The sequence below is a fragment of the Periophthalmus magnuspinnatus genome, chromosome 5 (genome assembly GCF_009829125.3).
Source record: "Periophthalmus magnuspinnatus isolate fPerMag1 chromosome 5, fPerMag1.2.pri, whole genome shotgun sequence".
NCBI classification, from domain to species: Eukaryota; Metazoa; Chordata; class Actinopteri; order Gobiiformes; family Gobiidae; genus Periophthalmus; species Periophthalmus magnuspinnatus.
The window spans coordinates 5,916,386-5,942,143 of NC_047130.1; the positions used below are offsets into that span (position 1 = coordinate 5,916,386).

At 37.8% G+C, this 25,758-nt stretch overlaps 1 protein-coding gene across 1 annotated transcript in view; it reads right to left on the reverse strand.

Moving 5' to 3' along the window:
• asic1b (acid-sensing (proton-gated) ion channel 1b) overlaps positions 1–25,758 on the reverse strand; it is a 369,979-nt gene that overhangs the window by 319,954 nt on the left and 24,267 nt on the right. The window contains exon 2 of the mRNA XM_033966986.2: positions 23,700–23,895. Within this exon, the coding sequence (XP_033822877.1) occupies positions 23,700–23,895 (196 nt within the window). The remainder of the gene's footprint in view (positions 1–23,699; positions 23,896–25,758) is intronic.

A 25,758-nucleotide genomic window follows, 5' to 3' on the forward strand; every position in this document is an offset into this window, starting at 1 on the left:
ACAGAAAACAAGTCCAATGCATTTACACATAACAACGGTACAGCTACAAAACAAAACTCAAAAGGAAAAGACAGTTTACACGCAATGAATGATTCCCACGTCATATCCAGTGTGTTTCAGGTAATGCATGTGGCTATTTGAAATGCGCTAACATTTCATACCGTTCATAAACAATATCTGTATGGCAGCGTAGTTATGGGGCCAGTTTCCTGAGTAAGCACAGGCAGTATTTTAGCTAGGTCCACTTCGCTGCCACCTTCAATCCCCTGATTTGTAACCAAGGGCCTGGCACATCCATCGCAGCTGTCAGTCTGGCATTTGGACCAAATTACTCCTCAATATTGAAAGGGAAATGCTGCAGTGGCCACAACCGCATAGTTAGGGAAGGCCACGTCGGGGTAATATGGCATGGTGGTATGCAAGGTTAGATAATTAAAGGTGTACTGTGTAACCTTTCCGGTGGAGGGATAGCTACTTGTCTTCATATGTTTTGTTGCTTTGCTTGGGATATTCCACAGTATTACATTAATGTGAAAAGTGAGGCCACCAGGTCAAATTACAACTACATCTACTTTATAGCAATTTTAAAAAATCTATAATTGAACAATACAGGGTAGATAAGTCACCAGAAAATGTTACATAGTGCACCTTTAGCTGTGATATTACATGTATTCTTGCATGGTTTTGAGCAGGAGACTCTAGTTTTGACAGTGACCTGTTCAGAATCAAATCAGTATCTGTCTAAATCATATTCATTTTAAAACATATTATAAAGTTCAATCCCTGGAATCAAGCCCGATATGCTCCTAAAACACATTTTGGGATGAGCATGGCTGCATTTGGTTCTGCCATCAGAAAAACCTTTTCTTAAGTTGCGCACTGGCCCAAATATGCATACATGTGAATACCATTGTTTGTGAGAGCTATGACTGAGCTGGATCGATTTCAATATCAACTTCCTTCATTCACAGTTTGAAAATCAAGCATTCCCAAAAAAGCTTCAAAAGAATTACTTGTAATAAAAGGAAGAACTCAAGGCAAGATTCTGCAGATGACAGACACCAATCTAGAGAAATAGTGTATCCAACATCATGAGAATTGAATCCGCAATCCGCTCTGCCACTGTGCCATTAATAAGTAAGTAAGTATTTTATTCGGTCATTACATTCAAATCAAACATTATTCAACTTGTATAAGGTTGTACATAACATCTCTATTATGACCGAAAAAAATTACTTATAATGCCTAACCCTATTTAATAATAACGCACAAGAATTCCAAGAAAAGCAGCATCAGTTCTATAACAAATGACTCAATATGTAACAAAAGAAAAACTACAAACCATGGCAGTTCACATAAATCATTCCTGAGTCCTGTAATTTTCAAAAAGTAATGTTTTATACCTCTTTTTAAATACTTCTATTGTGTAGGAGCTTTTTAATTTATCATCACAATTGTTCAACACACTAACCCCTCGAACAGAAATACAATGTTTTTTACTGGTTCTAGTCTTACTTTTATTGAATATTCATGTTCGTCTAAGATGATATTGACTCTCTCTTTGTTCGAATAACATCTGTAAACAAGAGGGAAGCTTATGATTATATGCCTTATACATCATTACGGCAAGATCAAACTATTTTATTATTTAACATTGCAACTATACTTAACTATAACTATACTCAAAAGTATTGGCCCATAAACCCATTCTCATTCTGTATTTATGCTACATGCTAACTATTTTTGGCTGGGTAATTACGCTTACTTAAGTCCTTTCACTTCATAGTCACAGCACATTTTCTTGCATATTCCGCCCTTTGAATACCTCTCTTATCACCACTGAGAAAGTTACCATCCTGAACGGTTATGTTGGAGAATTTGTTTGATAACTTTTTCGCCGATGTCAGTGAACATCGGAACTAGGTCAGCGGTTTTAGTGTATGGGCGAATCTTGCTTTTTCATTGGCAACTTTTAAGACCCGGTGACCTGCTAGCACACACCCACAGCCCCACATTTAAATGATGAATACAGCAATAAATTACATGGGCCCGGTGAATACTTTCAGTACCTCGGCAGCGTGTGAAGTGTGCTCTCAGCAATCTGTAAGTGATTTCTGATGCTTTTAAATTCCCGACCACTGCAGCCATAAAAAAAAGAAAAAAAAATCCATCACAAGGGAATAGGGAGATAAAAGAGGGAAGCTTAAGAAACTTGACAAGGAAAGATAACGAGCGACGGGAGCGGAATACAGTTTACCCAAATGAGCCCAGTCAAACTTATGTACACTTCATTTGGAATAAATCAAGCCCACAACCTTCTCACAATAGGGAAAAATACTGTTAAGGGAAAAAGGGAAATAGCTATTAATGTAAGGCGCAATTGAAATATCGACCGCTCAGATACAGAGAAATGTCAGCTATCTGCCAAAACAACAAGCTGCTATCTGAACACATTTTACCATTTGAAAAGTTTGAAATCTTGGACTACACACAACTATGTTTCATGTCAAAGAAAATTAACCTATTAACATGGCGACCCAAAGGCGCTGTACGTGTCTTTGAAAAGTGAAAAGTAAAACTAGTTAATTTTAAATGGTTTGCGGTGGTTCAGAGTTATTCCTCACCCACCTTATGCATTCTGAACATCCTAATCATTCACAGTGATGAGTTTATAAGCGTTTCTGCAACTTTTAGAAGATAAAGCAGTTTTGCCGTCGACAAGTAGCATGCTAAAGCACACTTCCTGATTATTGGACAATGAAATGCTTTATGATTAGATGCAGACAGTACACAGCGGACGTGTTCTGAACTCAAGAGTGGATTACACAATATATCTGTACTGGGGCAAGACAGATTTTGCTGAACTACATGAGGGAAAAAAATTTAGTACGGGGCTTTTAAATCAATTTTGTTAAGCTCTGCAAGGCGACAGCTGTTGTGAACTATAAAAAATAAACTGAAATTGGAACTTGTAAGTATTTTAAAGCTCAAATGCAGTGTAAATAAACAGCTTGTTTCCTCCTTATGAAGTCCCTGAAACTGTCCTATTTTCACAAAGTCTCAAACTTCAATCTAAATCCTAACAGCGATGACACCAACTCGAGGCAGATGAATGGCCCTCGGGCTGAGCAGGGCGAGGTGAAGACATGGTGTTCAACCAGACAAGTATTTACACAAGCTACAAAAGAAACACATCTTTTATTAAGTGACTGCTGACAACTGTTGATGCGACAGATGACTTACTCTGGAACTGGGACAGTCTGGAAGCGCTGGTGCTCTGGAGGCAAGACAAAGGATCATTATAGACCTGTCATGATAACAAACTTTGAAGTACGATATATTATACTAAAGTTGAGTTATACCCCCCAAAAAAATCTAAATGTACAATATGATAAAGAAAAAAAATAAACCATTGTATAATAAGTCATAGAAGTATTTTTTCAAGCCTCAAATCTACAGGAAAATAGCAAAAAAGTTCCTAACTAGTACTAAGAATTACCCACAATAAATATAGACCTCCAAAAATGATTGTTCCAGCTAACATATATTGAACGGTAACTCTTAATAGTCCAAGAGCATTAGGAGAAAGCTCGGTCTAAAGTTCATGGGAAAAAAATTAAAAATAAGACTAAATCAAAACTTCAAATGTTTAAGGAAAGTACCCATGCAGTAAACGTCCATGGACACGAAAGACATGGATCCATTTGAATACATTTTAAGTATGTTATAGCAGTAATAAAGTTTTGTGGTTACGAAACTATAGTGCTATGGTTTATTAATAAGGAGCCATACAATATATCACCCCTGCTGTCATGGAAATGCTCTAATTGCTGCATTGCATACTTAGACCTGCATGGCAGCCTCTTAATTAAGGAGGTTAAGGAAGGTGAGTCTACTTTTGGTACTTAAAAGTGCACTATGTAAATTTTCTGGTAGCTTGTATAATCCCAAAGCACCAGAGCAGTGCACGTCAACAAGAGTCTGCTGTCTGCAAAAGAATTCCTGCCCCAATATCCCCCAAGCCATCCTTACGTCCCATATCCATATAGAAGTACAGGAATACATAGAGCCAATATTTTTCCAAGATGCACTAATCTCTGTATTCTCATGTGTCATAAACAACTTGTCCTGAGTGCATCAGTTTAAATGGAAAGTTACTTAAACAACTGAGGAATTACCATAGACTGTACATATATAAATGGACACAATTAACATCTAGGCGGCACGTCCAATAGGAAATGATCATGGACTGCACTTCAAGCTCCATCGACTGGCTCCATTTCACTTGTGTCTGGTGTGGGAAAAGTCTGGGAGTCTCTGCTTAGATTGCTGGCCCCGGATGAGCGGAAGACAAAGGATGGATGAAAAAAATATCGAAATGGTGACTCTCTATACTGTGCTGTAGAAGAAAATAGAAAACTAAGGGGACAATTCAAAGGTTTAACATGATCAAAATTGTAAATGCATTTTAGGATTTGCTACTCACATTGTATTAGTCCCTGATGGAGGTGGCTGCCCTGGAGATTAACAGAAGCAAACCTGTCAAATTACATCATCTGACCCTCCAACCACCAGCAAATCACACTTTTACCACTTTTAAACGCAAGGTGGTTGAGGTGTTTTGCCCAAGAACACGACAAAAATGACAGACCCAATGACAAGTGAACAAACACGTAAACAAGTGCTAACAATGGCCTAATATTTGAATGTAAAAACCACAGTATTCTTGTCGTAAGCCACCAGCTTCAATCATTTCTATCAGCATGTGTTATTTTACATAGACATTTGACACCTATATGATGTGCCAGTCAAGTGCTTGTATCATAGCAACTGTCAACTGTCTGTTACTAAAATCTCTGCAGTGGATCCATGTATAATCAGTAGAGATTATTAATGCGATAAGAATTATTTAAACAAATGTACCAAATGCAGTTTCGGTTATGTAAAATCCTGTCTGTAGTAAGAGCTAAGGCTGTAATCCTTTAGTCCTTTTGTCGATTACTTGGTCAGTAGCTTCTCTGTCAAGCAAATTTTTTATGAGTCAACTAAATATTTTATTGGGATTTATAAGGAGAATGTTCTGGGCACGGGTCACCTGGAGGAAGTGTCTGGGGAGAGGGAAGTCTGGGAGTCCCTGCTTAGACTGCTGCCCCCACGATCCAGCCCCAGATAAGTGGAAGAAAATGGATGGCTGGATATACAGAGAATGCATATGTTAGCCTTCCAAACAAATAAACAGTTTGCGAGTATTTTTCTTGTCTTGTCAGTCAGATCATAGAAATGTTTTTCAGAGCTTTTGCAAATGTCACGCCCTCTTGTAGTAAGTAATTGATGCACAGGGTATGTCTTTAGTCAGCCAAGATTTTCTTCAGCTGACTACAATGCAAGTAGGAGGAACACAGCACTGCTTTGTTTCTAATCATCTTGACAGTTCCTTCCATTGTGATTACCTGTATCTTACAATACAACCACAAAATATAAAATGGCAGCACATATTTTCAAACTGTTGGACACTCCCAGGAGACATGAGACAGAAGAAATAATCAAAACATGGCAGTAAGATAAAAACATGTTATTCATCAGGGAACCGGGGAATCTTGAACTTCTGTAGCTCTTCTGTCTGTATAATCCCAAAGCACCAGAGCAGGGCACATCAACAAGAGTCTGCAGTCTGGAAGAGAATCCTTGCCCCAACATCCCCCCAAGCCATCCTCATGTTCCATATCCATATCAGCTTTTCATATAGAAGGACAGGAATGCATAGTGCCAATATTTTTTCAAGGTGCGCAAATCTCTGGATTCGTATGTGTCATAAACAACTTGTCCTCAGTGCATCAGATTTGTTTTTTTTAAATAAAGTAGTGAGTTTAAATGGAAAGTTAATACCTGGACAACTGGGAGATTACCATATACAGTATATATAAATGGACACAATTAACCTGTTAGCCGGCGCGTTCCAAATAGGAAGTGATCATGGGCTGCATTCACTTTACAATTGATTCTGGCTCCAATTCACTTTACGTAAAAAAAACTGTCACCCCTCTCTCTGTAACTCCTGCTCTTAGGCTCATCATTTTGGTCTTAAAATGTTCGTATTGACCCATTCTACGTGATCCTGGTATTTTTATTTTCCTTTTGTATCTGTAACTCAAGAACATTAATAAGTGACAAAACATCTGAGTCCTTTCCCCGAGGTCGCTCCCACTAGCGTTAGCTACAGGTTTGATTGACAGCATTGCTAAACACCCACACCACTGGTTCAGCAGAGGGAAGGGGCATTACCTTCCACAGCTTCGCTCCAGCTTGGCTCTTTGGTCGCTATGATGGTCGTTGTCAGAATTCCAAATATGGAGCCTGGCTCCAAATTCACCCCTATAACCGCTACCCTTGATGTGCTTCACACTATGAGTTACGTCACACTCACTTAATCCACTTCTTTAAACAGTTTATGGTGATTACACAGACATCTTTAAATGGAAATTGAAAAGCAATGAAGTTAAAGGTGCTATAGCTGTTTTTTTTGTTGTTGTTTTTTTATGTGAAAACAACAACTAGTTCATTTTAAACATTTTACAGCGGCCCAAAGTTATTCCTCACTCTCCTTATGCATTACACAGAATGATTATTTACCACAAGGAGTTTAATGGAGCGTTTCACAACTTTCAGCAACCACAAAACTGAGTTTTGTTGTCACACCACTGCTAACAACCAGCATGTTCACGGACTACAAAAATGCTTTGTAATTAAATGCAAACAGCACGCAGTGGCCTAATTTTTACTATAACACCTGCTTTTACAATATATCTGTACAGGGGTAAGACAAAATGTATGTTTCATCAAAAAACTCTGTACACTTCCAGTGTTTAAACAATGATGCATAAAAATACATTACAATACATCATGGTACTAATGATTCAAGCAGGTATCAATACTGAAAACAGCATGCAAACTTGAAGCTTTCCTGAATGGTCTTGTTTTTTATTGGAATTATTAGAAAAACATTTTAATTATATAGCTTTGACTTTGTGTAGAAAATTACATTCTATTTTGTCTAAAAAGGGAATGTTTTAATCATCATCATAGTATCAAAACTGGTACTGGATCTTGTCCTTATCGTAATCAGACTTGAAATGTTCTAATCATGACCACATTAATAAGGACCAGAAAAAATCATGTTTGGACCATCTTTCCTCCCAATGTCATTTTTAATAACACAGTTAAAAGAAACCGATTTTGCAATAAGAGGAAGTCGGCTGTTCTCATCAATCATCTGCGGTAATTATGCCTCTCAACTTTAAATGTCAGAACCATTCATCTGGTCCCTGGATAGCCCCCTCTGCAGGTTCAGACGTGTTAATGAACTAGATCCAGGGCAATTGTAACAAGTTCACAATAAAATGTTCCAAATGACATGAAAAGGTGGAGGGAAACGCCTAGCTAATGCGTCCCCAGATGCTAATTAGCTAACAAAAACAGCACTGTGCCACCTGCTAGCCTTGCCTGGGTGATTACTGGAGTGTTTAATAAAATATAATAGTAGGATTTGGGAAATGAATGAATAGACAATGAGCATATGTCAATTGTGTGCAGTCAGGGTAATATAGGCAAGCAGCAAAATCTAAAATCATTATTGTCACGAGTATAATGAAATAGTTTTGAATTGTATCTAAATAATCCAGTTTTGCCTTAAATTTGTCTGTTTAAAGCACGTTTAAAGTGATGGTGTACACGCTACTGGTCAATGAGCAGACTGCATCGTGGTTTAAAATGTCTCATTATCTTGGCGTGCCACACTCTGCTTTTACAACCAGAGAGGCCAGCGAGTTGTTTTAAATGTTTGTGCATTCATACTGAGAATCACAGCAGGTTTGAACAGCGCTGAATAAACCTCAGGAGGAATCAGACATCTGAGAAGATTTCTATTAAGTGTACATGAGGCGCACCTGAGGACTTATGACCAGTGCACCTGTTTGACCAGTGTGCCTGTCTGACCAGTCATTAGCATCTCTTCATGAATGTACTTTGTATGCTGTATATTACATTTGTATAGAGCTGCCATTAACGACTCGTAAGGTTTATATATGCATAATAATAATTATGTCGAACATAGTACTGAAGGCTCAGTTGCATGAATATGGTGTTTGAGTAGGACAAATCTGTGAAGAAACAAATAGCCCACTCACTACTCCTGTTTGTACAGACAGGGTGTTAAATAGTTCAATACATATAAATATTACTAAACTATGTAGGTCTAGGCTTCTCTAATTTCTCTCCAAAATGGCTCAAGATTTAATATGTAAGTAAAAAATAAATATACTCATCTGTAGTTATGTATAGTTGTGTAGTTGTATAAAAAGTGCCATTCTGAATTGAAATAGAAATCACCACACGCTACTGGTATATGTCTGTTACTATTGAATTTATTAAGAGGAGTAAAGGTCAAGAAGTTGACTGTTGAAAAAAAAAGAATATTCCCAAATGGTATGGAGATGATGAATGAAAATTTGACAGGCACATAGCTAACTCGGGTTTAAAAGATACAAATGCTAAACCGGCTTTAACTAAAGGAGCAGTGACAGACAAAACATATTGGTGAAATTATAAATGATGAAATGATTGGCAGACAGTTTAATTTTATATTAGCAAGGGTTAGTTACACTCATCCAACGATGGGTGTCCACTGCACAATTTTTGCCATCTGTCAAGTTCTTGTGGAAGAATTCATAGCTAAAAACAGTGGTGAGAGTTCTTACATTGCAATAGGGATGATTTCTGGAATTACGGCTGATATTGTTAACACAAAATTTTGAGTTATCATGGTTGTAGAGTAGCAATTAGCTTGATAAGTTTGTGTGTGATTAGCCTATAGATTTATTTTCATTGACACAGAAAGGAAAATTCTTCATGCACTTTAAGCTGTATAAGCTGCCAAAGAGAAAACCATATGTAGTTCATACCAATTTTACCACGTCTCGTCAAGGCCTAAACATGTATTAGGATACTATAATCTACTTTCAGGTTCATACACTGCAGCCTTTCTATGAGATCTTTATGTAATGACTGTTTCTTATTCTTGGCTGCTCTGCTGGTCTCCCCTCTCTCCCTTTGCATCCACCTTTCACTCCCTCCTGCTTGTTCCCAATGGCAGCCCCGGCTAACCCGGCTTTATCTCTCTCCCTCGGTCCAAAGCCACCCAGAGCCTCTGATCTCAACCCAACCATTTATAATTGATTCTGTAAGGGCTACACTTTCCACATCTCTTCCTCTCTCTGCTCAATATCTGCCGCTCAATTTATTACGAATTTTATTTTTTATAGTTGCGGAAGGGTCAAACGGGATAAAGGACAGTATTTTGCCAATAAAGATCACCTTCTATTGCTGTCTTTGATTATCTGCAGAGCCCTTTTTTAGTTAAAGTGCACATTCAAAGTATGCTTGGTAAAAATCTAATGAAAAGACTCAATGTTGCAACCCCTTAGCCCAGTTCCTTTAAGACCAATTTACAACACGTGCATTGTATGTGACAGGATCTAAAAAAGCAGCATAACCAGCTTTGATTTGAAATTTGGGCCATATTTGATTCTGTCTATTGAAACTTATGAGTTATGGGTTGCAGTTTTGGAGATAGCCAGTCAAATTTTGCTGCATATATGCTTCATACGTCAACTTAAATCTAATAAAGCTTACTATATTCTGTTCTCTCTGAAGTATTTCCTGTGTATTTGACCCATCCACATCTGCAACTTTGTAGGAGCAATGAGGGATGCATTCTAGATCAAGATAAACAAGTAGAAAACCCACCCATATGGAGAACATGCAAAATCCTCACATTTCAGTAATGTGACTTTGCGATCTAAGAAACCCCAACCACAAAAAAACATGCTAACAACAATTTTATTCACTTATCATTGCTTATACTCTAGTCTCGTTGGTGAATATGACAACACATGGTTCAGGAGCATCGCTAACATTTTCTAGCAGTTTCAAAGGCCACTCCAGATCACAGCATCATCTGCCACTTATGAAGAGGACATAGTGTTCGTTGTCACCCCTTGTAAACTCCAGTAGACACAAAAACCCAAACAGGCACAACCATGAGCAACGGCACAACTGAGAGTGTGTCCTTCTATGAACAATTTTGTGATCCAAACCAAGAAAACGCACCAACAACTTTGCCAAACCTTCTGCTTGCCCCATAGACTGAATAAAGAAGTGGACTAAGTGAATGTGATGTCACCCATGTCGTTCGGTTCCAGTCAAATGAAGCGAGTTAGCAACATCGTTAATCAAACCTGTTGCTAATGCTAACGGGAGTGACTTCGGGGAAAGAAGACGCCTGATTTGTCTGTTATTAATGTTCATATCTTCATTTACGAACACAGTAGCAAAATAAACATACCAGAATCATGTAGAGCGGGTTAATCTGAACATTTTAAGACTAAAATGTAAAGTGAACTGGAGCCAGAGTCAATGAAGGCGGAAGCACTCATGATCGCTTCCGATTTGAAACGTGCCGGCTAGCAGGTTAGCTATGTCCATTTATATATACAGTCTATGCTGAAAATGGTTTTGATCTAGAGCAGCCTTAGAAAAGAGACTTTCTTTATTAGCGATGCATCCATTACTCAGCAACTAGCAAACTGATCAAACACCTAACAGAGTTCAATAGTAATAGTAAGCTGATTGATTTATCCTCAGTGGGATGGAGATGGGTGATGGCCAAATCAGCAACGGGCCCAAAGACAAGACTGGAATTCTAATGTAACAAATCTTCTCTTTGTAAAACCTTTAGCGCTCAGGATCAAACGCCAAAGCCTCAAATTGTGCAAAATTGACTTTTTAAAGCTTGCAACCACGTTGCAATTGTTTTCCTTTTTCATTTACCCATTCAAAGTTGTATTTAGAGTGATTCATGCATGTTTGAGTAATCCTGCATTGAAGATGTCATTGCTTCAAGCTGTGCCTTTTATACATGCAAAAGATCCATGAAGATACAGTAGTGAAAGTAATGTTAAAAAGTAAACAAAAATGGCATGGAACAACTTGATAAGCTGCTGGATCACTACTGATAAATATATATGTATATGTATATATGTATACTTTTGAATGAATGCTAATGAATGCTAATTTTTTGTATTAAGCATCCTCTCCATTGGCTCACTAGAAATTCTCTGAGAAGTGACCACACAACACCAAGCTCTATAATAAAGTCCAGTTTAATTTTACCCTATGCATTTAGTTCTCACCACAAGCAGTTCTGGGGCTGACTGATGAGAGCCATTCTGCTCCAATGGCCTCTCCAATCACCATACATTACATATGCATATTCACTTCATTTAAAAGCCTTGATTAATTGTGAAATAGAAACAGCAATGACTACTATATTTAGCCCTACTAACCCAAATACCCAGGGAACTGCACTGGGTTAAGAAGTTAGAATGAAACAAAAGTAAACATCACGTTATGTAGAAAGTGACCCCTGAGTAGAGGGGTGTGATACAGACAAAAAATACTATCTCGTCTAATATAAGGAAGCTGGACCAGCTGTTTTTTTGCAGTGAGTATTTATCATGTGCACATGTTACCTTTTAATGTTTTGAAAATGGTATATTCAAGTCTCCTCTACCTTTGCTCTCTGCGCTAAATCACTCCCCCTTCAGAGCATTAGGTTAGTCAAGCTGCTGTATAAGGTTTTATATCGTGCTTTTGTATATTTATGGAGAATTGTTGGTTAATTTTTTGACTATATCATAAGATTTAAGCATTAAAAGGTTAAAGATTGAATAAATCATTTTTATGACTCATTATAGATACAAACTGAGTACAGTTTGTAAAATGTTTCTGCCATTATTCATATTATATTATTATATATTCATTCTGACCTTTATTTATAGCACCTCATAATTTTTTAACAATATTGTATATTTAGAATTTTCTTTGGGGGGGGGGGGGCCTCAGGAGTGTGTTAAAATGTAACTATGTCTTGGTTGATGTTGAAGTTTGATGATGAAGTCTAGCAAACATATCACTTTTTTATTATAGACCATATACACATTATTCAAATTTTGCATATTTCCCCAACTAGAACAGCGATATTATCAATTTTTCTACATCTAGCCCTTAAACGATGTTGAGTCCACGCAAACTCCCCAAACCATAAACAAATGCAGTTAGTGGACAACACCATCTCCCATACGGGCTTCATATTAGCCTTGATTGAAAGTTCTGTGTCTGTCTTTTCACACATTGAGGTTGGTGTTTGCGGTGAAACGTGATCCAGCTTTGGAAGGCCCTCGGAAAAGCTCTCTGTATCGATTCCACCTCTTTAGCGACACCTCAGCGTAGCACTGGGGCCGGCCGGGAGAAGGTCAATGGACAGCTGAAATGGAGCCAACGGTTCAATCGAATTATCATGGTAATTACGCAAGCGTCTGGGTTTACGCCGCGTTGGGGGGAAGTGACTAAACGGGCTGATAGGATTTACTTAAGGATTTTGCAGCAATATATTCAACACGTCACGCTGCAGTCCGTCGCTGTGCTCGGTTTAAACAGCTTTTAACTACTCTATGGATTGATGCGAAGACATAAAGTCCATACCTCCCCTGGCAGGTCTGATGTTTGTTTCAGCAATCCAATCAAATGTAATGACAGGTCTCAAGTGGACAGGGGAAAGATCTCAGAAAAATCTACTGATTAAGTCAAGATAGATTTTCGCTATGATCACGACTACAGAAAAAAGTTCTTCAAGTACACAGGCACTTAGTATAAATGTTTAAAGAGGTATTTACGTCTATGGGGTATTAACTGCTAACACTTAACATATTTAGATCACCATGTTACCCTTTATTGTTTTGAAAATGCTATATTTGAGTACTCCTTCCCTTCGCTCTCCACGCTAAGTCACTCCCCCTTCAGAGCGTTAGGTTGATCAAGTTGCTGTGTACAGTTTTATCTCATGCTTTGGTATATTTATGGAGAATTGTCGAGTGAGAGAATGGGTGACATAGGCTTGTGGGTTTAGAATTGGACAGAATCGTACAGCTAAACGTAAAGAGGGTTTGAATAGGACCCGGGAGAGATCGCTAAATTACCGAAACATGCATGGATGACATATAAAACCTCTTCAGGCATGTTATTTGATGAGAGAACAATGTTATGAAATGGTAGAAAGCTAAAAAAATATATATATATTTAGCATAAAACCCCTCTTTAAAATCAAAGTTTAATGGGTTTCAACTTGTCCACTCAATCATTTTAGTTTGTTCTATTGATTATAATTTCAAAACATTTACTCTTAATTGTATTCATCAATCATTTTTGTTTCGTTTTAGTGATTTTCCCATTCCAGCTGACAGTAGTATTTTATTGTACAGTGCTCTTTACTATAGCAACTGAAAAATCATGTCATGAATTAATTATTTTATAGTGCAATTAAAATATGTTGACAAAAAACTAAAACAAAATAGAGCAGAGTACTTTTCATAACATGACTTCCTTTTTATACCTATCTGTGATCGGCTATGCTATCAAGACACGACAAGTAAAGGTTATTGACTTGTAACCTCATACTAAACGTGGCCAAGTGGCAATTTGATTATGACATTAGCGTCACATCCAGAAGGTCACTGGTTTAATTCTTGAAAAATGTGTTGCTATTCTGTGGGGAGTTTGCCTCATCTCTTAACGTCATTTGAATTTATTATAGCTGCTCCCGTTTCTCCCATCAACCACAAACATGCACATTAAAGTAGAGCTAAACACTAAAACCGCTTTTTTTCCACTACTACACTGTGTACATGGTGTTTTAATCGCATTAACTACTGTTCCCAGTCATTTATTGGCAACTTTAGCGCAAACTAGGTCAATTTGCTGCAAAAAAAATGCCTAAATCTAAGCGTGTCCTGCCAATAAGACATAGATCATGTCTAAGTCCCCATTCCTGTTCAAAGAAGAAATGAAGAAGTGCCTTGGATGAGAAGTCTTCACTCCAACAACTTTTTGTTCAGTTGACAGATTTGAATTTTTCTTTTACTATAGATGACTGGAGGAGTGAAGGATTACGCAGGAAACTCCTCCAGGCAGTGCCCAGTTTATCAGCTCTATTTACAATGTGGCTGTGAATGCGAGTGAGTTTAGATCTTCGGTCCCACTTGAAGTATTTTTAGAACTCTTGACCAAAAATCGATAATTTAATCTGAATGTATTTGCACCAAACCTTAATTTTCTCTTAACCAAAAGTGGGAGGAATTTGAACAAAAGAATTAGAAAAGGTAAATTAGCTTCTTACAGCGTCCCTTTGAAGTTAACCAAACGCCAACCTGCATTTCTACGATAGTTGCGTTATTCTAACAACTAAAACAGCTACCATTGTGTTTTAGGGACTTCAATCCACCATCCGACCAGAACGCTAGCTTCCCACTGTTCATATTTCTATCTTGCTCCACCACATGCCGTTTCCTTTGTTCTCCGGTTTCCCATTCTTTATGTGAAACTCTCCCGTGACTCAATTTGAAGTTCGCGTCAAGAGTTTTTCCAGAGGGATAGCAGACAGGCACGACCGAGTTCACGTCTTTGAAAAGGAATAACTTAAAGGTTGCGACATCAATCACCCATCAACATTATCTACACCAGGTCCGCAGAGATGGGGAGAGAGTGAGGTAGACAGCTCCATCACTCTGAGCTTAGACTGAAGAATCGGTGTTCACCTTAGACAGGTGATAGGATTGATTATAGAGAATAGGGTTGTAAAAATGATCAAAAATAAGATACTAATTGATACTAAAAATAGTATAGAAACTAGATACTCTTTTGAGCAGGTATCAATACTAAAAAAGCCACATTCACAGGACAGAATTGAACCTTTCCTGATAGCTTTAGAATGATCTTGAGCTGTGTCAGAACAAGTATAAGACACATAGACTAGTGTAAGTCCATGGATCACTATGGAATCTACCTCGACGACTGAAGGATTACACAGATGAAGGTGAATGTCTTGATATACATACATATGCCCACATTTCAAAATCAAGTTTTAGTAATGTGACAGCACTAATAACTACATTATATGCTTCCAGTAAACGGTTAACATAACATGTTTGTCTAAGGTTATATCAAGCTTTAGATATGTGATCTTAGTTGTGCCAATTAGCTGAGGCTAGAGCTGCATGCTAGCAGTGTTTTTGCACTTGGAAAAGTTGATAAATAGAAGGGAAATGGGGGAGATATGATCCTTTTTATGGCTGAGCTCTTCTGCCATTCCACGGAGATTGATCATGGATGCAGCTAGAGGAAGGTTCACTCGATCAAGAGTCCAAGATAGGCGCGCTTGATATCGATCTCAGCTTGTTTTTGGTCATACAAGGCATAAACACGGCATAATGTGCAATGCACTTATAGCCAGTGCATACAAACTTGACACTGTAAAGGAAATTAGTGCGCATTTCATTCTCATGTAAGACTGTTAAGTAATATAATTGTGTGCATTCCTAACCAATATTCCCACTTCCTGTTCAAGTTCTCTTCATCTAAACCAGATGTAGCCAATACAATCTGTAGATACGGTGTCCAGAGGAAACACCACAATAGCGCCTCTGTCAAGGATAGCTCTATAAATAGCACCAGCTGTTTACCTTCTCCCTCTGCTTCTCCCACTTCCTTGACAGGAAATGAATTCAGCCAATGAACACAACCAACACACATGCTTCTTCTTATTGCATCATTCTAATAGCTTAGAGGTGCACTATGTCACCTTTCTCACACAGGGTCCGTCACCTTCTTGTCTCCGCCGTGATGGTATTACTCTGCCTGGACAATTGGGATGACACATTTGGGATGAGACAACACGACACATCCCTAGGGCTGCATTAGTTGAACCAATGTAAAAACTAAACGAAAAAGCCATAGAACAACCCAATAAGTCACTACTTGTAAATACTAGAATGCCAAGTTTAGTATTTTAAAATCTGACTGGCTAACTGAAAATGATCAGATCCGTTAGATTTGAAACTGTATAACTGTTTAGAGTAATACTATTTTGATTTATAAGTTGCAGTTACAAGGTTAGACCAAAACTTTGAATTAAAAAAAAAAGAAGAAGAAGAAGCCAACATTCAGCAAACACCTGTAAATGAATAAACGCAATGCCACGATGACAAGCTGGTAGTGGACCCTTCACCTGAAAAATTACATGTGCACTTTTAATTAATGTCAGCTCTTGTATCATAAATTGCCTTCTTTTATGTTATATTTGGTTTGTTCATTATCTTCTCAGTCCAAGTTTGTCACCATTAATCTTTCACAGAGCGGGATGTTCTCTAATAAGTCCCAGAGCTGTCTCCTCAGTCTGAGCCAAAGATTGAAGTCATCTACAGCCAGCAACACGCAATTACCAAATGTCCACAATGTCCGGCGTAAATGAGGAAGACTAAAGACTGATTGACGGCCTACCATGTTTTCATTATATGTGATGTTTGATCAGTCCAATTGCCGTCCACTGATTCAAGTATGTGTGCTGTCAGTGATCAGTTAGACTTTATATTACAAATTCCAATGAGAAATTTTAGGCTTTGTGAAGCTCATTTACAGTCACTACGTTTACATGCACGGGGAATTCCGAATGCGCTAAACAAATTTTGTTCGCTGACAATGGGAAAAATCTTGTTCTGACTCTGACTCAAGGCAATAACATAAAGCAATAACATCTGAACGGGGAAGAAAAGGTGGCAGATTCTTCATCGGAAAATTACAAAGTGCACAAAAGCCATCCAGAATATAGAGTATGTCTCCTTTAATACTTATGTTGTATCATTATACTGTTAGGATAAAAAAATCAAAATGTGCGTTAAGGTCATAATTCCAGCGTTACTACTGCAATATTTTGACAAGAAGGGATATTATGCAAAATTACTTCTCGGAGGCTTCTACTATGTTTTTGTATGTCATCCATACATGCTGGAGTAATCTAGTGATCTCTCCCTGGCTCTATTCAAACCCTCTTTACAGTATGCAGTATGATTCTGTCGAAGTCTTGATGTCACCCATGCTCCCACAGGGCAATTTTCCATAAATATACAAAAGCTTTACACAAATTACACTACAACTTCACAAATCTGATGTGATGTGCAGTAGTTACATTAGAGGAATGCATGCTGATTGTGTTGTAATAGCGCTCTGAAGGGGGAGTGACTTAGTGTGGAAAGCAAAGAGACGGGGGACTCAAAGCATCAAAAAAGAAACAAACATTTTAATACTTTGATTTGGCAGGATTTTCAAAACAACACAGTGGTGGAAGGTGACAAAATAAAAGTACTGTACTAAAGTCGAATTTTAAAGTACATTTTAAAGTGGATACTTTTTACTTTTAGTGTGCTACATTTGAGAGCAGGTATCTGTATTTTCTACACAACATTTTTTAACTGGACTGAAAAGTAAAAAGTACTTTTCATATGATTTGAGGGGTTATTTTTACCATGTTCGTGGTAGCATCCTGATTTAAGTTTTTTAATTCAAGCTTCGGCTGTGAGCAAAGAAAAATAAATACACAAAATACATAGGAAAAATGAAGAAATTGATTCGTATTGTTACTGTTGACCAAAAAAAAATCACTACATTTACACAGATTAACTACACTTATGTGAAATACTTTTACTTTTTACTCTACATTTTTAAACAGGTACTTAAATACTTTTACTTAAGTTGATTTTTCATGTGATACCTTTACCTCTGTATCTGTACTTTTACTTAAATAACAAAATTGAGTACTTCATGCACCACTGAAACAATAAAAGGTAACATGGTGATCAAAATATATTGTTAGAAATTAATACCCCATAGAATAGTAATACCTCCTTTTTAACCATAATATAATATAAAGCTTTTGGTGGACAATATTAAGCCAGAAAAGCAACAGTCTACTACTTGCTGCTATTTTGCTCGGACAAGTTCCACATCATGATTTGGGGTTAATTTTCCGTTTTATTATCAGCTCTCAGAAGTTAAGCACACTTGTGAAGAGCACTGAATGAGACCGTCGGAGTTGTGCGCTAATGGGGTCACAGACAAGGGTAAAGACGTACTAAGTGAACATTAGTGATTTGGAAAAGCGTCCTTGAGGATTTGTAAGGCATGCGACAAAGGTGGTTTTGAAAAGAGAGGGGCCGTGTTGTGTACGCCCGTGATTGGATAATACACAACACAATGTCAGCTCTGCCCCGACAAAGCAGACAGCCCACGGTCCTTTTATTGAGAGATTAGATAGCATTACCAGGGGAGTCTGCAGAAGTCACTGGAGACAAGGTGCCTTAAGTCGATCCATCTTTAGTTTTCATCTCTATCTGTCTAATGCGCTGACGGAATTGTGTGACGCTAGCAGACTCCACAACTTCTGATATTATAAAGTTGATGCTATTTCAATATGGAGCTGTTTACAGAGTTTGGAAACAGCGTGGCACAACAAAGTATACTGCAATACTCATATTTGTGGTCTTAAAATGCGAAAACTAATTTGGTTCCTCATTTTCCTGCCGCATCCATGCATTCTATATATTCACTGCGATGAGTTGATTAACGCAATTCCACAATTTTCAGAGGCTGTCACAGTGAAGCTAAAAACAACTAGCATGCCAACAGTGCGCTTAGATGCAGTCAGCAGTCATTGGTTTCAAATTTTGCTCAATTACATGGAAGAAAATGCGTACAGCCATTTTAATATAACCGTTTACCAATTGCTACAGTGGGTAATAGTTTGTATTCAGTAATGAAAGGTTTTTATTCTGCACTTGATTTGTTGTACTGTCATTTTACTGTCTTTCTTATTCTGTAAAACACTTTTAATTACTTTGTGAACTAAATTGTGCTATACAAAGAAACTTTCCTTGCCTAAATAAATATCTCTAAATGTGTGTTCAGACTTGTCTTGATTTGTTCCTGGTTTGAGCCCAGTTTCGTCGTGATATAGACATGATTTGATCACGTTCTAGTCCTGGTTTAGTCCTAGCTTTGACCCGGTTTAATTCTAGTTTTGGTCCCATTTTGATGTGACATATGTGCAATTTTGAAGCAATAATAGATGCATCTGTAAGGATCTGAGAAGGTGACATATGATATTAGCCAACTACAGACTTACGTCACCTCTTCCAGACAGTATAAGGCAGTATATACTAAACCATAGACTGTATAAAGTAGTGGACTAAATGAGTGTGACGTCACCCAAGTCGTTTGGCTCCAGTCAAATGAAGCTCATTGAGGCTAGCAGTTACAGGGGAGAATTTGGAGCCAAGTTGAATATTAGGAATTCTGACTGTGAGTTCATTGCAACCAAAGAGCCAATCTGGAGCGAAGCTGTTGAAGGCTCTGCAAGCCTTGGTTTGGCAGGGGGTGGGTCATTAGCAACACTGTCAATCAAACCTGTTGCTAATGCTGCGGGAGCGTCCTTGGGGAAAGAAAGCATCTGATTTGTCTCTTATTAATGTTTATATCTTGATTTACAGACACAATAGCGAACTAACAATACCAGGATCATGTAGAACAGGTTAATATGAACATTTTAAAACCGAAATGACAAGCCTGACAGCAGCATTTACAGAGAGAGGAATGACAGTTTTATAATGTAAAGTGAATTTGAGCCAGAGTTGATGAAGCCAGAAGTACGCCTATGTTCACTTAATATTTGGAACGCAGCCGGTAGCAGGTTAGGTATGTCCATTTATACAGTCTATGTACCAAATGCATGAAGCGTGACAGTCAAAATTGTGATCTGGATCCAAAAAATATGATTTTTTTAGTATATCACCCACATCTAGCTACAACTACAGTACAATAAACAAGAGATCCCCTCCCACAGTTACTCACAGCTGCTCTGCCAGTGTGCTCTCACTACAGCCTTGTCTCTCTCCCAGGTCTCTTTCCACACCATTATCTCTCTATGTTGAGCTGTTTCATTCCTGTCCACTGCAGTCCCCATAGTACAACCAGACCCCCGGACCCACCACCTGGCAACAGCACGGATAACAGCAGCAAATGTGGCACCTCAGCACATTAGAGGGTTAAACCATGTATACTATAGCCCGCTGCAGTGCCATAGACTTTAATGTGCAGCTGGGGAGATAAGGTAAGGCTATAGAGAGGACACGGGATGCACACAGGCCTATGGATTTTCAATTTAAAACGGCCTTGTGTGATAAAACAGCAAGATTATTGCAAGACACAGGGGGGTATTCAAAGGCATGCAGTTTGTGTACGTTTGGAATAAAGGTTGGGTAAAATGAGGAAATAATTAAGTGTGATATTGAGACATAACCAGTAAAAATAAAATGACACTACAATTGTCCTTTTGCCTAAACCAGATATAAATTGTTAAGAACTACTTTTATGAAACTGTAACATGTTCAGAAATCTGCAAACAACAACTAAACATTTATGTAATATTGATGGTGTATTGTGGTGACTTTGGGTGCCACATTCATTCTCATTATAACAATTTCAATAGTTTATTAAAAAAGAAACCAGAATATACACTTCTTCAATAGTTTACGAAGATGTGAGTTTGGTCACTGGTGAATCTTCCCAAGTCCAGATGGGTGTGATTGACAGGTGGATTAGCCAGTCAGGGACACGCATGGTCTGTCTGTATCAAAACAAATATGGCTGCTTATGAGGAAAAAAGAAAGGGGAAGAAATGTCACAAGGGGCTTACCTGGCAAATCCAGGATGATATCTCTCTGTATTTATTATAGAGATTGATATGAGTCTGGTCCCAGTGTCCACAGTTGCGCCTCAAGCCCGGTCAAACAGGATTGTCCAATCAGATAAATTTTTTTGCAGTGACACATGTGAAACGAAGAAGCTCATTGGTCACCTATGATTAACAAATGAAAACAAATGTATCTTACCTCAGATTAACAGTTTAGTGCTTCCCCCATTCTGCAGAAATCTATAACGATTTTAGCCTCATACAATATTTTTTCCTTTATTTTTTCCAACATTGGCTAATCCACCTATCAATCACGCCCATTTTGTCTGTAAATCATAGGTGACCAATCAGCTCCTTCGTTTCACATGCGTCACCAAAAAAAAAAAAAAAAAAAAAATCTGATTGCACAAACATTTTTGTTGTGACTCGAGACATGATGGTAGGAGAGGGGACCAGGCTGATATCAATTTGTATAAAAAATACAGAGAGATATCAATCTGGACGTGGCAGGCGACATCAAGTTGCTGAAACGCACGGTTAGCATTTTGGCATTGGACATATGCAAAGCTTGACTCAATTGTTTTTCAATACTACGCAGCCAGTGAAGTTGTCAATCAGTGTGTCATTTACCATTGCATATTGATATAACAGATCACTATGCAGTCTTGGGAAACCATAAAAAAACATTTAAATTATTTCATGCTATCTTTTACATCAATTATATCTAAGTGCCTCCAACATTTTTGTTTGGGGTTGAATGTCAATCTCATGAATACACCACACATCACCTACAGCATTCAGTGGAATACTAAAATCCTCTAATTGCACTAAAAATAGATAGCATTCAGTACATGTTGCCATATCTCAAACCATAATTTCCGCTCTTTCCGCACAATGCTTCCACAATGGGGTCATGGGGGGCACTGCTCTATCAGTGCTTCAATCTGATGAAGCTGTGTACAAGCTTGGAGGTCACACAAGCTGCAAGTAATGGCTATATGTGCAACAGATGACAACGAGGCTACCGGGCAATCTACCAAAGCAACCCATTTCTGAAATAAGCAAGCAATAGAGCAGTGAATGTACAAAAGCGTAGTGTATTTCCAACTGCAATCAGAGAAATAATGTAAAAAAATGCTTGTTTAGCTGCTTCTGGACAACATTAATCAAAATATGCAAAAGTACACAGTAAAATACATAAATGCAAGTATGGTAAAGTTAAGGTAAGTAAAGTTATTTCATCGTATCTAATAAAGGTAACTGGAAAGTATATACTGAAGTTTGATCCTGGCATGCTACTCTGTGCTTTACGTTGTGTGTATTTTAACTAGTAAAGCAACTGTATAGTTCTGTAGATCAAATCTCAAAAGAAATTACAACAGCAAAAATAAATAGTCAAATGAAATAACACTTCCAAGCATAATTTTTCTTTGACAGAACAATAATACCTCATTTTCAGGTCTTTGTCTATTTACTTTATACTATTTATTTTTGCAACATTTGCCATGAAGCAAAGAGCATTGTGAAAATTATGATTCTATTTAACTCATTTTTGTGGTCCCTTTTCATAATGTTGTATACTTTGATCTATATCTGATTGAAGTGAATCACATAAACAGGACAAAATTGATCTTTCTAGAGTTTTAGAATTATCTTGAGCTAATACAGAACTAGTATAAAACAACATGGTAACATAACACATAATTAAATTCTATTATTTTATGGTGAAAAATACAGTCTGTTGTCTCAAAAAAAGCATTTGTCCATTATTGTTAAAGTGTTGAAAATATAAAGCCTATTTCTTATTGAGTAATCAAAGGGCTTTTCATAAAAATTGCAATGAGATATTTTTCCTCATTAAAATCAAGGTTGAATTTTGGTATTGTGACAACACCACAACAGACATGAAACCATTGTCTCAAAGCAGCCACAACATTCCAGCGCTGTAGTCGACTGAAGAAATTCTTAGTTGACTAAAATATGCCCAGCCAATTGATTATTCGACTAACTAGGGAGCATGGCAAAAGTTCCCAAAATGTTTTTTTTATAATTTGTCCACGAATCTGACTCAAACTGCACTCACAACATTACGACTACATGGGAGTTTAAGCAAAACAACTTTACACAGACCTTTATACAGAATAGTTCTGAAACTGTATTTATGGAAAATGCTGATTAAACACATGATTCACTTCCAAATCTTCAGACAACAAGCCCTGCTGTTACATTTGTTGTTCCATTTAAATGTTTAAAATGGAACTAAACACTAAATACACTTTTTTTTTTACAACTAAACTGTGTATACGGTGTTTGAATGGTACTGTCTACTATAGTAAAAGAACAATTCAAATCTGTCAGCGGAACAGAAAGTTGTAGGAGTCAGGATGTTTCTCTGCTGATCCAAGCCGCTTCTTCAGATCTGGTCAGGTTACTACTGGCCACTGCCTTATACCTACCTGAAGGGAGGAGCTAGACACCTACAATAGCTGTGTTAGTTTCAGTGTAGCTAGTTCCAGTTGACAGATATGAATTTTTCTTTTACTATGGATCATACCTGGGCAACTGACGGATTACACAGATGGTATTGTCTACTTTTCCTAGTCCTTTTGGCAATGTCAGTGCAAACTAGATAAATTTGCAGCTTTGTGCAAATGTATCTAGTTTGCACTAAAATGACTATCTTGTCTCCAGTGGTCTCTGTCAATTCCAGTAGATTTTATTTCCAGTATGTGACATCACACAGGACTGCCATGACCAGGCCCTGGTGTTTCTGATTATAAACACCTGGCTGCAGTGGCGGGGCTTTGTTCCCTTTTTAAATAATCATACAATTGAGAAACCGAGTTTCTATGTTTAGTTCCACTTTAAAATTAGTCCACTAATACAAATTTGGGTCGACTTAAGCTATCAACCAGCTAAACTACTAAAGGATAAACAAACTGCTAGCAAACCCAACCACAAACCTGCCAGCCAGCGCATCATAGCCCACATAAAACTTTGAAGCACTCACCACTTTGAAGTCTTCGGCGTTGCACTCGCCTCCTCTGAAGTAGCAGGACAGCAGCATGTCCTTGATGTCGTGGCCTGTGCGGTCGTAGAACTCACGCATGTTAAAGGGGCGGGGCTTGTAGTTGTCAAAGTCGGCACGCTCCTTCAGAACCTGAAGCACGCTCTCCTCCACCATGTGAGTGTCCCGGATCTCATACCTGAGGACAAGACAGGCCATGGTCAGCAATTTGATATATGTATGTGTGTGTGTATATCTGTATCTCAATGAGAGGGCATAATTTTGAATAAAAATGCCACAAAAAGAGCTGGTTAAAATAAAATAAAAATTAAAAAATTAAATGATAAATTTCCAAACAAGGGTATAAAGAGATATTTGTGAATTTTTGTGAGTAACGTTACACACTTATCTGGCACTTAATTTATGCATTTAAAGACACATTTTAGAGCATTTCTGATCAATTGAGATAATATCGTCTAAATATCTTTATCAAGATACTCAAAAAAGTATCAAGATATAATTTTTTGTTTATATTGCCCACCCATGCTAGTAATTTCAGGGCATCATGTTACAAACTGTTATGAAGATAAAAATTTGAGGTGTCTCACAGGGCTCAGCTGTTGGACCAAAATTATTTACGTCACATTAACAATAAAGTAAATTAGATGAAAAAGTAAGCAATGATTTCATAAACGCAAGTATAAATTCTCTTTCCATTTCATTTTAAAAGGGTATATTAAAGACACAATGTAATAATTCATCACAAAACCAAGGACAATTTTTATCATTACTGCACAACACTGTAAAATTTGTAATACAAGCTTTTAGGTAAAATAAACCTTGAGGGACATAAAATGAAGGGGAATGTGTGTGGGACTGTAGAAATTAAAAGTGATGTCTCTATGCTGCAAAGGGCCACAGCTAACACCATGTCTTTAGAGTTCTTTCCTATTCTTTTTGCAATAGCTTGTTCTAACTGCAGGACAAATGGACTCCACTGCCTCGGAGTAGCTGTGTGTAATGGATGATAATTTGCTGAATTAAGTACTTTGTATCAGTGCATCTATAACCACAGCAATTATTCTATGTCACACAATATTTTCTCCACAGGTACTGAGACTGGAGCTATGTATAAGTATACTCCCAGAATGATTTCAGTCTTTTTTAAGGAGTTGGTGTTAACCGTGAGACGTTTAAGTAGTGGCAACGTCTTTCATTTACTAAAAACGACATTTATTGTTGTGTGTAAATAGCTATTTGGGTATAAAAGAAATGATATAATAATTTAACACCTACTACACTCTGAAAGAAATCTAAGGTAGTGAGGTGAATGCAAGTGCAAAACTACAGCAATGATTTAAATGCTTCCCTCTGTAAGATTATTAGATTTTTCTTTTTTTAACCAGTTGGTGGCAGATATGAAACCTGTCGCTCTTGCCTCTTCACCTGGGCTTTGTTCACCTGTGCTCTCTGGTCTTCTTCTTCTGCCAGGCCAAAACTGGCACACTATCAGACTGTAGTAAAGTACAGAGCATCTAGTGGTGATATGGGAGAATGCAACAGGGCTGAGATGGCAGCTTTAAAGTCTTGAAATGACAAAATATAATTTCAAAATATCAATATCTTAGCTTGTTGTGCCCTTGCCCCCAAATTTCCCCCAGTTTGAACTTTCAAAACTTTTAAGTTAAATGTGAATAAGCTTATTATTGGAAACAACTTATTAATATACTTTTGCACACTATTGTGTTTTTCCTTTTTCCAAATTGTCAATGTAAGTCACGCAGAGAAAGGAAAAGACAGCGAGAAAGAAGGAGGGAGGGAGGGAGACAGCGTGTCCCACACCTGCTCACAGCCATTCACAAATACAAATTAACCCCAATTACTGTGGTGCCCCTGTTTTGGAGAGAAGACAGGCCCCGCGCTGACCCTATCCTCAACAATGGGCCATCAGCGGAACCAGCTCCCAAATTATGGAGTGCTAAGATTAACCGCTCCTGACAGACACTTATGAGCATCATTTGTCAGACATGCAGTGCCTGCTTATCACCCAGAATAGTCCTGT